Source organism: Suncus etruscus, chromosome 18 (genome assembly GCF_024139225.1).
Source record: "Suncus etruscus isolate mSunEtr1 chromosome 18, mSunEtr1.pri.cur, whole genome shotgun sequence".
Taxonomy (NCBI): domain Eukaryota; kingdom Metazoa; phylum Chordata; class Mammalia; order Eulipotyphla; family Soricidae; genus Suncus; species Suncus etruscus.
This window is the reverse complement of record NC_064865.1, coordinates 5,819,692-5,831,995: the sequence shown is the minus strand read 5'-3', so window position 1 is coordinate 5,831,995 and position 12,304 is coordinate 5,819,692. Positions and strand designations below refer to the sequence as shown.

General features: G+C 38.2%; 1 protein-coding gene across 3 annotated transcripts in view; it reads left to right on the top strand.

The window, feature by feature from the left end:
- Nucleotides 1-12,304, top strand: part of RCAN2 (regulator of calcineurin 2) — a 313,585-nt gene that overhangs the window by 271,363 nt on the left and 29,918 nt on the right. For all 3 annotated transcript variants that reach the window (XM_049765536.1, XM_049765535.1, XM_049765537.1), the window contains one exon: nucleotides 5,285-5,456. In XM_049765536.1, coding sequence (XP_049621493.1) covers nucleotides 5,285-5,456 — 172 coding nt within the window. The remainder of the gene's footprint in view (nucleotides 1-5,284; nucleotides 5,457-12,304) is intronic.

The window sequence follows — 12,304 nt, the reverse complement described above, 5'->3', positions numbered from 1 at the left end:
AAGCAGATAGCCAGGAGTAACCCCTGAGCACAGCTGGGTGTGGCCCCGCCCCCCCCCCCAAAAAAAAACAAAAAAAAATCAGTGTGTTATAGTTTTCTTTGTAAAGGTACTTCACCTCTTTAGTTAAGTGGACCCTGAGGTATTTGGGTTTCTATAGTACTATTGTAAATTGGATTGTTTTGTTTTTGGTTTGGTTTTGGTTTTGGTTTTTGGGTCATACTGGGCAGCATTCAGGGATTACTCCTGGCTCAGTGCTCAGAAATCGCTCCTGGCAGACTCAGGGGACCATATGGGATGCTGGGATTTGAACCACCGCCCTTCTGCATGCAAGGTAAATGCCCTACTGCCATGCTATCACTCCAGCCCCATGGACTTTTTTTAATGTGTATTTCTTCTCTAGCATTATTTGTGTATAAGAAGCCATTAATTTTTGTGTGTTAATTTTGTAGTCTGCTATTTTGCACTACCAATCTATTGTTTGTAGAAGCTTTTGGAGTCTTTAGAATGTTCTAAATATAGTATCATGTCATCTGCAAACCGTGAGAGCTTGACTTCTTCCTTTACTATCTGCATGCCCTTGATATCTGTTTCTTGTCCAATTGCTATGGCAAGTACTTTCAGTACTTTGTTGTGTTGGAGTGGTGAGAGGGGGCAGCCTTGTCTTGTTCCAGATTTTAGAGAAAAGGCTTTTAGTTTTTTCTCCACTGAATATAAATTTGCCATGGGCTTGTGGTAAATGCCTTGTCTATATTGAAAAAAGTTCTTTCCCTTTCCACCTTGCTGAGATATTTTATCATGAATGAGTGTTGAATCTTACCAAATTCTTTCTCTGCATCTATTGATATAATCATATTGTTTTTATTTTTTTCTTTTGTTGATATAGTGTATTATGTTGATTGACTGCTTATGTTAAACCATCCTTGCATATCTGGAATGAAGCCTACTTGTTCATGGTGTGGTGACCTTCTGATGAGATATTAGATCTTATTTGCTAGTATTTTGTTGAGGATCTTTGCATCTGTGTTCATTAGGGATATTGATCTGTATTTCTCTTTTTTGTGACATCTCAGTCTGCTTTTGGTATTAGTGTGATGTTAGCTCATAAAAACTATTTGAGAACTATTTCTTCAATTTCCATGAAGAGCCTGAAAATTATTGACAGTAGGTCAATCAAGGGTTTAAAATAATTCATTAGTGAAGCCATTTGGGCCCATGCTTTTGTTTTGGGGAAAAGTTTTTATCACCATTTTAATTTTCCTAATAGTTATGGGTCTGTTCAGATATGTTAGATCATATTGATTTAACCTTTGGAGGTAATAAAAATCCAAGAATTTACACATTTATTCTAGGTTCTTTTGTATTGTGGCACCAAGTTTTTCAAATTAGTAACTGGCTTCCCTTTGAATTTCTGTAATAATTGTTATCATATCCCCTCTTCATTTCTAATTCAGTTTATTAAATATATCCCTCTTGTTTTTTTTTTACTTTTGCTAGTTAGTTATTGATCTTATTTATTTTTTAAAGAACCAACTCTTGCTTTCATTTTGATTTTTCAGATTGTGTTATGTATTTCCAATTCATTGATTTTTGCTCTAAGCATTGTTATTTCTTGCTGTGTTTCTATTTTTGGTTAATTTTCTTGATTACTTTCCAATTTTATAAACTGTGCCATTAAATTTTTTATGTAGGCACCTTCTTCCTTCCTGATAAATGCTTGCAAAGCCATAAATTTTCCTCTTAGTACCACTTTAGCTGTGTCCAATAGATTCTGATCATTTGTATCTTCTTTCTCATTTATTTTCAGGGTTTTCTTTATTTCCTGTTTGACTTTATCTCTGACCCTCAAGTTGTTCAGTAGTGAGCTTTATAACTTCCAGATGTTAAAGATTTTTCTATGTCTGTTTGTAATTCCCTTCTAATTTCAGTGCATTATGATCTGAGAAGGTCGTTCTTACAATTTCTAACCTCTTGCTTTTATGAAGCAAGAGGTTATTTTATGGGCCAGCATGTGCTCTATCCTGTAAAATTACCCATGTACATTGAAGAAGAATGTGTATCTAATTTTTGGGTGGAGATTTCCCTATATATCTACTAAGCCACACTATTCCGTTTCTCCCTTCAGAACCTATATATTCCTGTTAGGTATTAGCCTGGTTGTTAATGGGTGACAGGGCAGTGCCAAGTATTCCTTCAAATTTGTTAACAATTGTTAACAATTTGCTAACAATTCCTTTGATTTGTTAACAATTTTAAATATTTTCTGTCCCTTATTGGGTGCATATATGTTTAGGAGTGTGGTTTCTTCCTGTTATACATATCTATTGATTATTTAAAATGTCAATCTCTGTACCTTTTAACTATTTTAAGTCTGAAGTCTGTCATCTGGTATTAATATGGCCACTCCAGTCTTTTTAAGGAAGTTGTTTGCTTAGATGATAGTCCTCCGACTTTTGACTTTGAGTCTAAGTTGTTCTGACTATTCAGATGTTTTTCTGGGCAGCAAAATTTTGGACTCAACTTTTTGAAGCTAGAGTTTGGGAGTTAATTTTGTTTTAAAATGTGGGGACCAGTGGCGCTAGAGGTATGGTGGCTTCCTTGCAAGCACTAGTCAAGGAAGAATGCCATTCCATTCCCCTGCGTCCCATATGGTCCCCCCCAAGCCAGGGGCAATTTCTAAGCACTTAGCCAGGAGTAACCCTGAGCATCAAACAGGTGTGGCCTGAAAAAACAAACAAAAAAAATGTGGGGACCATCCCCACTATTGCTCAGAGACTTCCGTGCCTGAAGCTGAAACTTGAGTTCAGAGTATTAAGGCCTATGCTTTGCTTCTTGAGCCACATCCCTGGCCTCTGCAACCTACTGTTTGGTAAAGTCACTAGTAAATATTAACTAGTAATTGCAACAAGAATGCTGTGATCACAACTATTCCTAGTCTTCCTGATGGGGGTATAACTAAAATTTTAAGTATTTGATAGTTTTTGTGGACTGTATACCTATCCAATAATTTGTTTGATGATAAAAGTTATGCTTTTCCTATATTACCTTGTAAGAAACAAAGTTTGTATTTTATTTCATCCAAAAGTAATACCTGAGTATTCTAAAAAAAATGGAAATTATTTCTGGGCTTTCCACTTAGGCTAAATATAGATTCCATCATATATTCACATGTATATATAACTTTTAACTGTTTATTCTACAATTTGGAAAGCATGAATGAGTAAAGGACTTAATGGTAAGTGAAATTAGCTAATTTGACAGCCAAATAAAGGCTGCATGATTTGATTATATGAAGCATCAAAAATAGCCCAAATCATATAATCAACATAGATTAATTGGTAGTTAATATGATCTCACAAAGGAGGAGAACTTCCTCTGTGGAGAAATAAATCAAATAGTTTTAATTAAGCAAGATAAATCAGCTTTATATATTTTTGGTACCACATTGTACCTTTTGGTCAATAATAATATATTATTTTACATGATTAAAATTTGTTGAGAGCAGATCATAGCTATTCTTATTATAAAAATATAAAAAAAGAAACTGAGGGCCCGGAGAGATAGCACAGCGGCATTTGCCTTGCAAGCAGCCGATCCAGGACCAAAGGTGGTTGGTTCAAATCCCGGTGTCCCATATGGTCCCCCGTGCCTGCCAGGAGCTATTTCTGAGCAGACAGCCAGGAGTAACCCCTGAGCACCGCCGGGTGTAGCCCAAAAACCAAAAAAAAAAAAAAAAAAAGAAAGAAAAGAAACTGAAAAGGGGCATACCTGTAGGGTTAGGAGGTTGTGCTTGAGACCAAGATCCCCTTTGGGTCCAAGTCATGGGGTAGTAAAGGAATTCACCAGGAGAAATACAATTTAGGCAGAGCAGTGAGTTTCCTGAAAGAAAATAAGATAGATGAAGTGGACACTTCCAAAGAGAACCTTCTAGCATCTTAGGAGACCATTTCTATATGGGTTGCCTCAGAAGTCGGAAACTTCTGCTTCATATAGATTAGTCTGTGGAGGATGTGTGTAACACACATATTCTATGCTGATAACATAAAAAGGTAAAATATGGGGCCGAAGAGATAGCATGGAGGCAGGGTGTTTGCCTTGCATGCAGAAGAATGGTGGTTTGAATCCTGGCATCTCATATAGTTCCCTGAGTTTGCCAGGAGTGATTTCTGAGCTTAGAGCCAGGAGTAAATCCCTGAGCGCTGCCGGTGTGACCGACAAAACAAAACAAAACAATAAAAAGGTAAAACATAAAAATAATAATTTGGATCAGTTATCAAATGTTCTAAGCCAATTATATAGAGATGGCAAAACATTCCCAATGTCTATCAGTGAATGAATAAGATAGCTTATCTACCATTGGAATACTATTCAATTATCAAAAAATAAAATCAATTATCAAAAAATAAAATCAAAGTGCAGATATATACTATACCAAATGAACCTGGAAAACTACAAGCTAAATGAATGAAGTTAGAAATTGAAAGCCATATGTTTTATGTTTTTATTTGTATAAAATGTCTATACGAGGTAAATCCTAAGGAAAGAGAGTAGGTTGTAAGTTGTCAGAGTCTGACATCTGGCAGAAATAGTAGGAACCATCTGATGCTTTGGATTTAGAGTTAGTAGTGGTGGGTGCATAGTGTTGGGAATAAATTGCACTTTAAAATGGAAAATGGCACAATATATGAAGAGAGACCGAGACAGACAGGCAGGCAGAAGAGGAAAGGCTGGAATCAAAGGTGCAAACACAAACCAAAAAAAAAAAAAAAAAAAAAAAACTGCACCAGTAAGTAGCACCTGGAAACTTGTTAGCAAAGCAAATAAGCAAACTCTCAGCTCTTACCCCAAATCTGCTGACTCGGAAACTTCAGGAGTGGGATTCAGCATTCTGTTTTTCAGTAAGTTTCTTGGGTAATTATGATTCATGCTAAAGGCTGAGGTTCACAGTTTAAAGGACTAAATAAGATAATTGAGCACATGAGGTGTAGTAAACAGTAATTATTATGAAAGCCTGGTTCATTGGTCCACTTGTCACAAGATGCAAGTGAGACTCTAAAGCAGGAGATCGGGTACAGTTTAAAGTGCTTGTGTTGCAAACAGCTGCCTTGACCAGTCTCCAGCATTGCATGATCCTCCGGGCACCACCAGGAGAGAGAGACCCCACAGCACAGAATCATGAGAACTCCTCGCATGTCTGTAGCCCAACACATGAGACTCTTTGTCTTACTATACCAGCATGGCACGGTTGAGGCCACAATAAAATATATCTTTTTCGCCTGTTTTACAGGTTCAAACACCAGAGACAGACGGAGACAAACTGCATTTGGCTCCCCCACAGCCAGCCAAACAGTTTCTCATCTCACCTCCTGCATCTCCTCCAGTTGGCTGGCAGCCTATCAGTGATGCCACTCCGGTCCTCAACTATGACCTCCTCTATGCTGTGGCCAAATTAGGACCAGGTAAGCTGGATGGCTGTTTAAACATATTTTTAAAAAAAGAAAATGAAAGAAAAGAAAACATTTTTTAGCACCTAGCAAGATCATGCAAGATTAACTACCTTGAAATATTGGGTTCCTGGCAACATCTGCGATTCTAATAGATTGATTGCTCTATGTGGACAAGGAGAAGGAAGATAAATGGAATGATAGGCTCCATATCTTTTTAAAGCAATTCAGGGATTGATACTCAAATGGTTTCAAGCCAGGCGACTTCTAGATTGCAGCGTAGCTGTTTTAAGATGGCAAAAAAGCGACCTAATTCTTAATGAACTTCTCTTTGTTCCACAAGAAATTTGTCTTCCCAGAACAAGCTCACAGAACTCGACCACTTGTCATAGGATTTCTATACTGTAATCTGTTCTACTGCTACCCCAGGTTATACCCAGAAATCTTCTACTGCAGCTAATCTGTCCCCCGACCCCTGGTAAAGTGCTGAAAGTCCTCAAGAAGCTGATCACAGTCGTCTCTAGCTTTTGAAAACTATGATGGCTATTTTGTCCTGTCATTTGGGATATGTAGCTTGGATTAATCAATTTTCACTAAGTCCATTCCTTTGGATGCATGTAGGTCCATTCGCACTTCATTCATCCATCTTCTTGTGAATGTGTATTCTGCTGTGTTTCATGTCTTGCTATTCCAATCAACGCTACTCTTGTGCACTTCGACACTTGTGCAGAAATATCCTTATATATTTTGTCTAGATGTATATTATATTCCAGAATTTCTTAATGTTTTCTTACCTCAGTTGCCAAAATATTTTTGCTATATTATAAAGGAGAGGAAATGGTAGTGAATGTTGAGATTTTAGTTCATCTTTCTCCTGGTGGTTTTTCCATGGAGATAGTTTAAATGCTCTCAACACAAATCATTGATTATAAAATAATTTCCCAGAGTAATGTGAAATACTTCAGAAGTGAGCAGCACATGTGCTTACAAGAGATCCAGTAAATAGATCACTCAATAGGTTCAGTAAAATTTAAGAACACGAATCTGCCAGTTTGATTCCCCTGCAAGGCTACTAAGAGCCCATTTGAAGAACTTGTACAGTTGTTTTGATTGTCAGCAAATGGAGCTCTTTATAGAATCACCTAGTTAAAGAATTTAGAAAGTCACTGGCCAACAACATTTTACAACAACGTTGTAGGAACAGAAAATGAGGTCTTGGGTGTGGGATGACTTAGTCAAGGTGTTCAATGCAGTACTACATTGCACTTCCCACTCACATATTTTCATAGAAAAGACCAAGCCTACGTCTGACTTTCTGCCTATTAGATCTCTTTGACCTCTAATCTACACTTTAGCATCTATAATTTAGGAAATTAAGATGATTTTTAATTCCAAAATGGGAAAAAATTAGTGTATAGTTCACCAAGCAAGAGGCAAAGAGAATATGAGAGCAAACCTCAGATACTTTCTTTTTTTTTTAATTTTTATTGTGACCAAAGTGCATTACAAATATTTCACTGCATCATTTATGGTACATAGTGACAATGAATGAGGGGCATTCCCACCACCAGTGCTGTCCTCCCTCTGCCCCTGTTTCCAGTATGCATCCCATATCTCCCTCCTCTACCCCACAGTATGCTAGTGCAACTGGTCGCCACTTTACAGCTTGTTGTAGATTGAGCATCTATTCCACCATCATTGGAGATAAAAAAGGATAAGAAAAGGGGGAGAAAAAAATTTGGTGACAACTGCCAAAAAAAGAAAGAAAGGAGAGAGAAAAAAAAAGAAAAGAAAAATGGAAGAAAAAGAAAAAAAAATGGACTCGGCAAATAAAAATAAAAATAAAAATAAATCTCTGGGCCCGGAGAGATAGCACAGCGGCGTTTGCCCTGCAAGCAGCTAATCCAGAACCAAAGGTGGTTGGTTCGAATCCCAGTGTCCCATATGGTCCCCCGTGCCTGCCAGGAGCTATTTCTGAGCAGACAGCCAGGAATAACCCCTGAGCAACGCCGGGTGTGGCCCAAAAACAAACAAAAAAATAAATCTCTAAATAATAACCACAAGAGTGAAAAAGAAAGAGAAAAGTGGGAAAAAAAAGAGAAGGAAAATAAAGTTAAAAACTAACAAATTAAAACAAAACAAGAAAAAGTATGGGTGCTGGAGTGGTAGGGTTTGGCGTTCCCCCCACTTTTTTTTTTTTTTTTTGCATAGGCACAGTAAGCATTGGGGAAGAAAGGGAATTCCCGTGGCCTAAGAGATTCAGGTTTTCTCCATCCTTGAAGCATACCATCATGGGATCAACCCTTGGCTCCATATATACTCATTACCCCATCCCAAAGGCTTTTTTGTGATGCCAGGAAAGTTTCCTCTCGGTTGTGTGTGAGAAAATCAAGCCACTGTAGCTAGCGATCTTGGTATTTGCGCAGGTTATAGGTCAGGGTCTAGGACAGAGTCTCTAGGTTCTAGAGGTTCCTATCCATCGTTGTTGTGGTGTTCAGTCTTCTGTAACACTTGCTCCCTGTTTTCATTCAGTCCCTAAGCCGAAGCCTAGGATATTATGGATCCAAAGATTCTGCTCAGTCTCTGTTGTCCAAGTTGGACCTCTGCAATAAGACATCTTGTTGTTGTTGTTGTTTATGTGTCCTGGACTACAGCCTAGGGTAGGGTTTTCCTTATTAGTCCCTAGGTAGGGTAGGCTCTGTTCAGTAATGGTTGTCAAAGTCAGTTTTCTGTTGTTGGTGCACTTATTTTTCACAGTTCAAAGGACGATAGCTCTTCTGATTTCCATTTAGTGTTAGGTGATGTGATAGGACAGCCTGGTCTTAGGTCAAGTTTTCCTTTCCTTGTTGTCATATCAATACTGGCACAAGTGGGTGCCAGAGTAGTGTTATAATCTCCCAATGGAGCTTAGTTCCCTGGTGGTGTTGCCCGGAGCTGTATCATTTCTATGTTGGGGATCAAACCTCAGATACTTTCATTGGCAATGTAGCAGAATCCCAGGTGGGAAGGTACTTCTAGGACAGGTGTGACCTGGGTCTGACAGAGGCAAGTAGGAAAGATTAAATGGCAGTTGAATATCAGCAAGGATGTTCACAGAGCATGATACAAAGGATAAGGGGAGTAAAATAAAGAAATGGAATGTTCTTAAAGAGATGGAGAACAAAGGGTACATTTTAGAATAGTGAACACCTTATCAATTATGTTTAAAACATGAGTCTAGAACTTGGTTGTGCTGATAACCTATGAGCTTCATCCTCCTTAGAAAAATCATATACTGTCTACTATTTTTGGGGGGGCACACCTGGTGACACTCAGTGTTACTCCTGGCTATGCGTTCAGAAGTCACTCCTGGCTCAAGGGACCATATGGAATGCCAAGGATCGAACCCAGGTCTATCCTGGGCCAGCCACATACAAGGCAAACTATATACTGCTGTGCTATTGCTCCAGCCCTACTGTCTACTGTTTTTAAATTGCCTTTCGATGTGAGATAAAAACTATTATTATCCCAATTTACAGAGCCAAAAAATGAGCTATAGAGAATATTATGGAACTTGCCTAAGGTGACAGAGCTGGTTGGTAGCAGAAGCAAATGTCATTGCTTGACACTTCTATGTGTAGAATCAGCTAATTCAGTGGCCTTTTATTAAAGATGCTCTCTAACTTGGTTAATTTTAGGTCTACTCTGCTATGGCAGTATAGAATAATCATTCTAACTCTCCAATGACAATTATGTCTAATGTCATTCTAACTTCTCTTGGAGTAACCGGTTTTACTTTATTCAGGATAATTCTTTGTATGTGCTTCTCTCGTCTGAAAGGGATGTACCTCTAGATTGGCCCCCTACCCTTGCCTGCTCTTCACCCATGGCAGTGGTCCTATTCTTTAGGATAAACACCTCCTTGGGCCAAAGAGACTTCTTTCAGTTCAGGTCCCACAGCTAGTCTGTCAGCCTGCCAGTATATTTTGCCTGCTAGCAGATAGCTTGTTCCTGAACCTGTTTTATCTCCTTAACCTTATGTGGATTATTTACTGTGTCAGTCTTACATCCATACCTGTATGTTTCCCAACCCTCCCCAGAATGGAGGCATGAGCCTTATGTCCAGAAAGGCCAAGCCCAGGATCTGGTTAGTGTGTAAATGGTTAGTGTGAGTGAGTGATTGTGAAAGGTCTCATGCTTTTCCAGGATCTTTTGACACTGAATTCCATGAAATGGCTTCAACTGAGATGTATTTTTCTGAACTATATTTTTTTCTCTCCATTTCTTGCAAGTAATCTGAGGTTGTTTCATTTATTTGCTTATTTATGGGTTCATTTCCTGCATTCTGGCAGCTTCTCTACCTGACACAGATGAATGATTTGTATGCAGTAATTGAGATGAAAATATCACCAAGGTTATATTAGAGGCCTAGATCTTTCCAAACTTTTTCAGCTGCAATGATAGGGAATAACACTTGACACAGCATCTTCCACAGTCACTTCTCTGTCTCCTTCCCAAAACAGTGTCAAGACAAGAAATTGTTCCTCTTCTTTGCACTTTGACAAATGCTCACTTATCCTTATTGAAATGTTTTCCTGCTATTCTAACCATTCCTACATTGTTTGGGGGGGACATACCCAGTAGTGTTTAGAAAATACTTCTAGCTCAGCACTTAGGTGGTTGTTTTATGTGATGCCTAGGGGACTGTGTGTTGCCAGAGATCAGACCCAGGCTTCCTTCATACAGAACATGAACTCAATCTTTGTGTTAACTATTTGACTCCATTCCCTACTTTTTTTGAAGAGAGAATACATTTTTTATTCATTTTCTAGTAGAAGCCCTAGTAACACCTTGTGCATAGTAGATACTTAATAAATATGGAATGAGTGCATGAATACATGAATTAATCAGTTATCAGCCTGCCCACAGATAATTTCTTCATAATAAATTGTTGCTTTCTTATAATTGTAAAGACTGAATCAAACTACACTAAATTAATGTTTTCTCAAACAAGAGGACTTTTGGCATTTGTCTGGAAAAAATATGATTTCATGAAATTCATTTTTAATCCATAGGCAGAATCATTTCAGTAACAAATTGTAATGCCTTCCATGTTAATGGATGACTCCCTCAGTTACAAAAGTACTGAAACAAATTAGAATGAAAGCAGACAAAAACCAATTTGAATGATCAAAGGCTTGGAATTTTGCTTTAGAGAGTGACTAATAATATTAAATTGGTAGATCTGAGTGCCTGGGAAAAGACGTCAAAATGCAAAGATGTTAAGAAATAGTGAGTCAGGGCCTGGAGAGATAGCACAGTGGTGTTTGCCTTGCAAGCAGCTGATCCAGGACCAAAGGTGGTTGGTTTGAATCCCGGTGTCCCATATGGTCCCCCGTGCCTGCCAGGAGCTATTTCTGAGTAGACAGCCAGGAGTAACCCCTGAGCACCACTGGGTGTGCCCCCCCCAAAACAAAACAAAACAAACAAACAAAAAAAAAAGAAATAGTGAGTCTAAAGAAAGCACATTCTGGAACATGGATCTAGCATGAATAAGAGCCAGATTTGGGCTCCTGCCTGGTTTATAGAACCTTTAAAATATCTAGTGCCTACAGAAGGCCTAGCACATTAGAATGAATACCCATTTCAGAGGAACAGTGAGGACATAGATGTGAGCTCAGACAAGTAGTAACAAATTACTTTCTCTGTCTCTGTCTACCTGTCTGTTTATATCTGCCTCTCTCTCTTTATATCTCTGTGTATACCTCTATCTCTGTTTTATGTCACACTTTCTGTCTTAAGGTCCTTGTATGTTTGTGTGTGTGTGTGTGTGTGTGTGTGTGTGTGTGTAGAATAAAATTTGAATTTCTGTACTCAACACTGTGCTCCAGAAGAATGTCTTTGTTCTTTATAAAATTAACAATGAGGAGCTGAGGGGCCAGAGAGATTGCACAGTGGTAGGGCATTTGCTTTGCATGCAGCCAACCCAGGTTAGACCCAGTTCGATTCCTGGAATCCTATATGGTCCTCCAGCCTGTCAGGGGTGATTTCTGAGTGCAGAGCCAGGAGTAACCCCAGAGCACTGCTGGTGTGACCTAAAAACCAATCAATCAATCAATCAATCAATCAATAAATAAAGTAAAAGAAAAATGAGGAGTTGAAACAATAGCACAGCAGCAATCTATGTCTTGCATGCAGCCAACCTGGATTCAATCCCTGGCATCCTATCTGGTTCTCCAAGACTACCAGGAGTAACTTCTGATCACAGAGCCAAAAGTAACCCCTGAGAAGCACCAGGTGTGCCCCCAACCCAAAAATGGGGAATAATAACAATAACACATGTCATACTAATGAGAATGAGCTAAATTAGACCAAAAGTAACAAGTGCTGTGAGATGTGTTGTAAAGGATTCCTCTTTTTAGTAGGAATGCATGTCAATTTTACTTGTACGGGAAATAGTACAGAGAGTACTCAAAAATTAAAAATAAAACAATCATATTATCTAGTAATTCTACTCCAAAGCATAATTTAAAAAACAAAGTCAAAAAGGCATAGTGATATTCGCTGAAGCACTATTTATAATAGCCAATATCTGTAAATAATGCATATGTCAATGATGGACATGTGTTTTAAGAAACTGCTATATACACATAATGAAATACTACTCAGCTGTAAGAAAAGATGAAATCTTGCTTTTTTGCTAAAACATGGATAGACAAATGGTATTGTACTAAGTAAGTTAAAGGGAAGAATGAGTATCCTATAAAAATAAAACAAATTAATAGATAATATCCACTGAAAATTTACCATTAGTTTTGACCATAGAACTATGATTACCAAGATTAGGTGGTACTGAAAGAATTCTACTGATTGTGGTGGGGGCA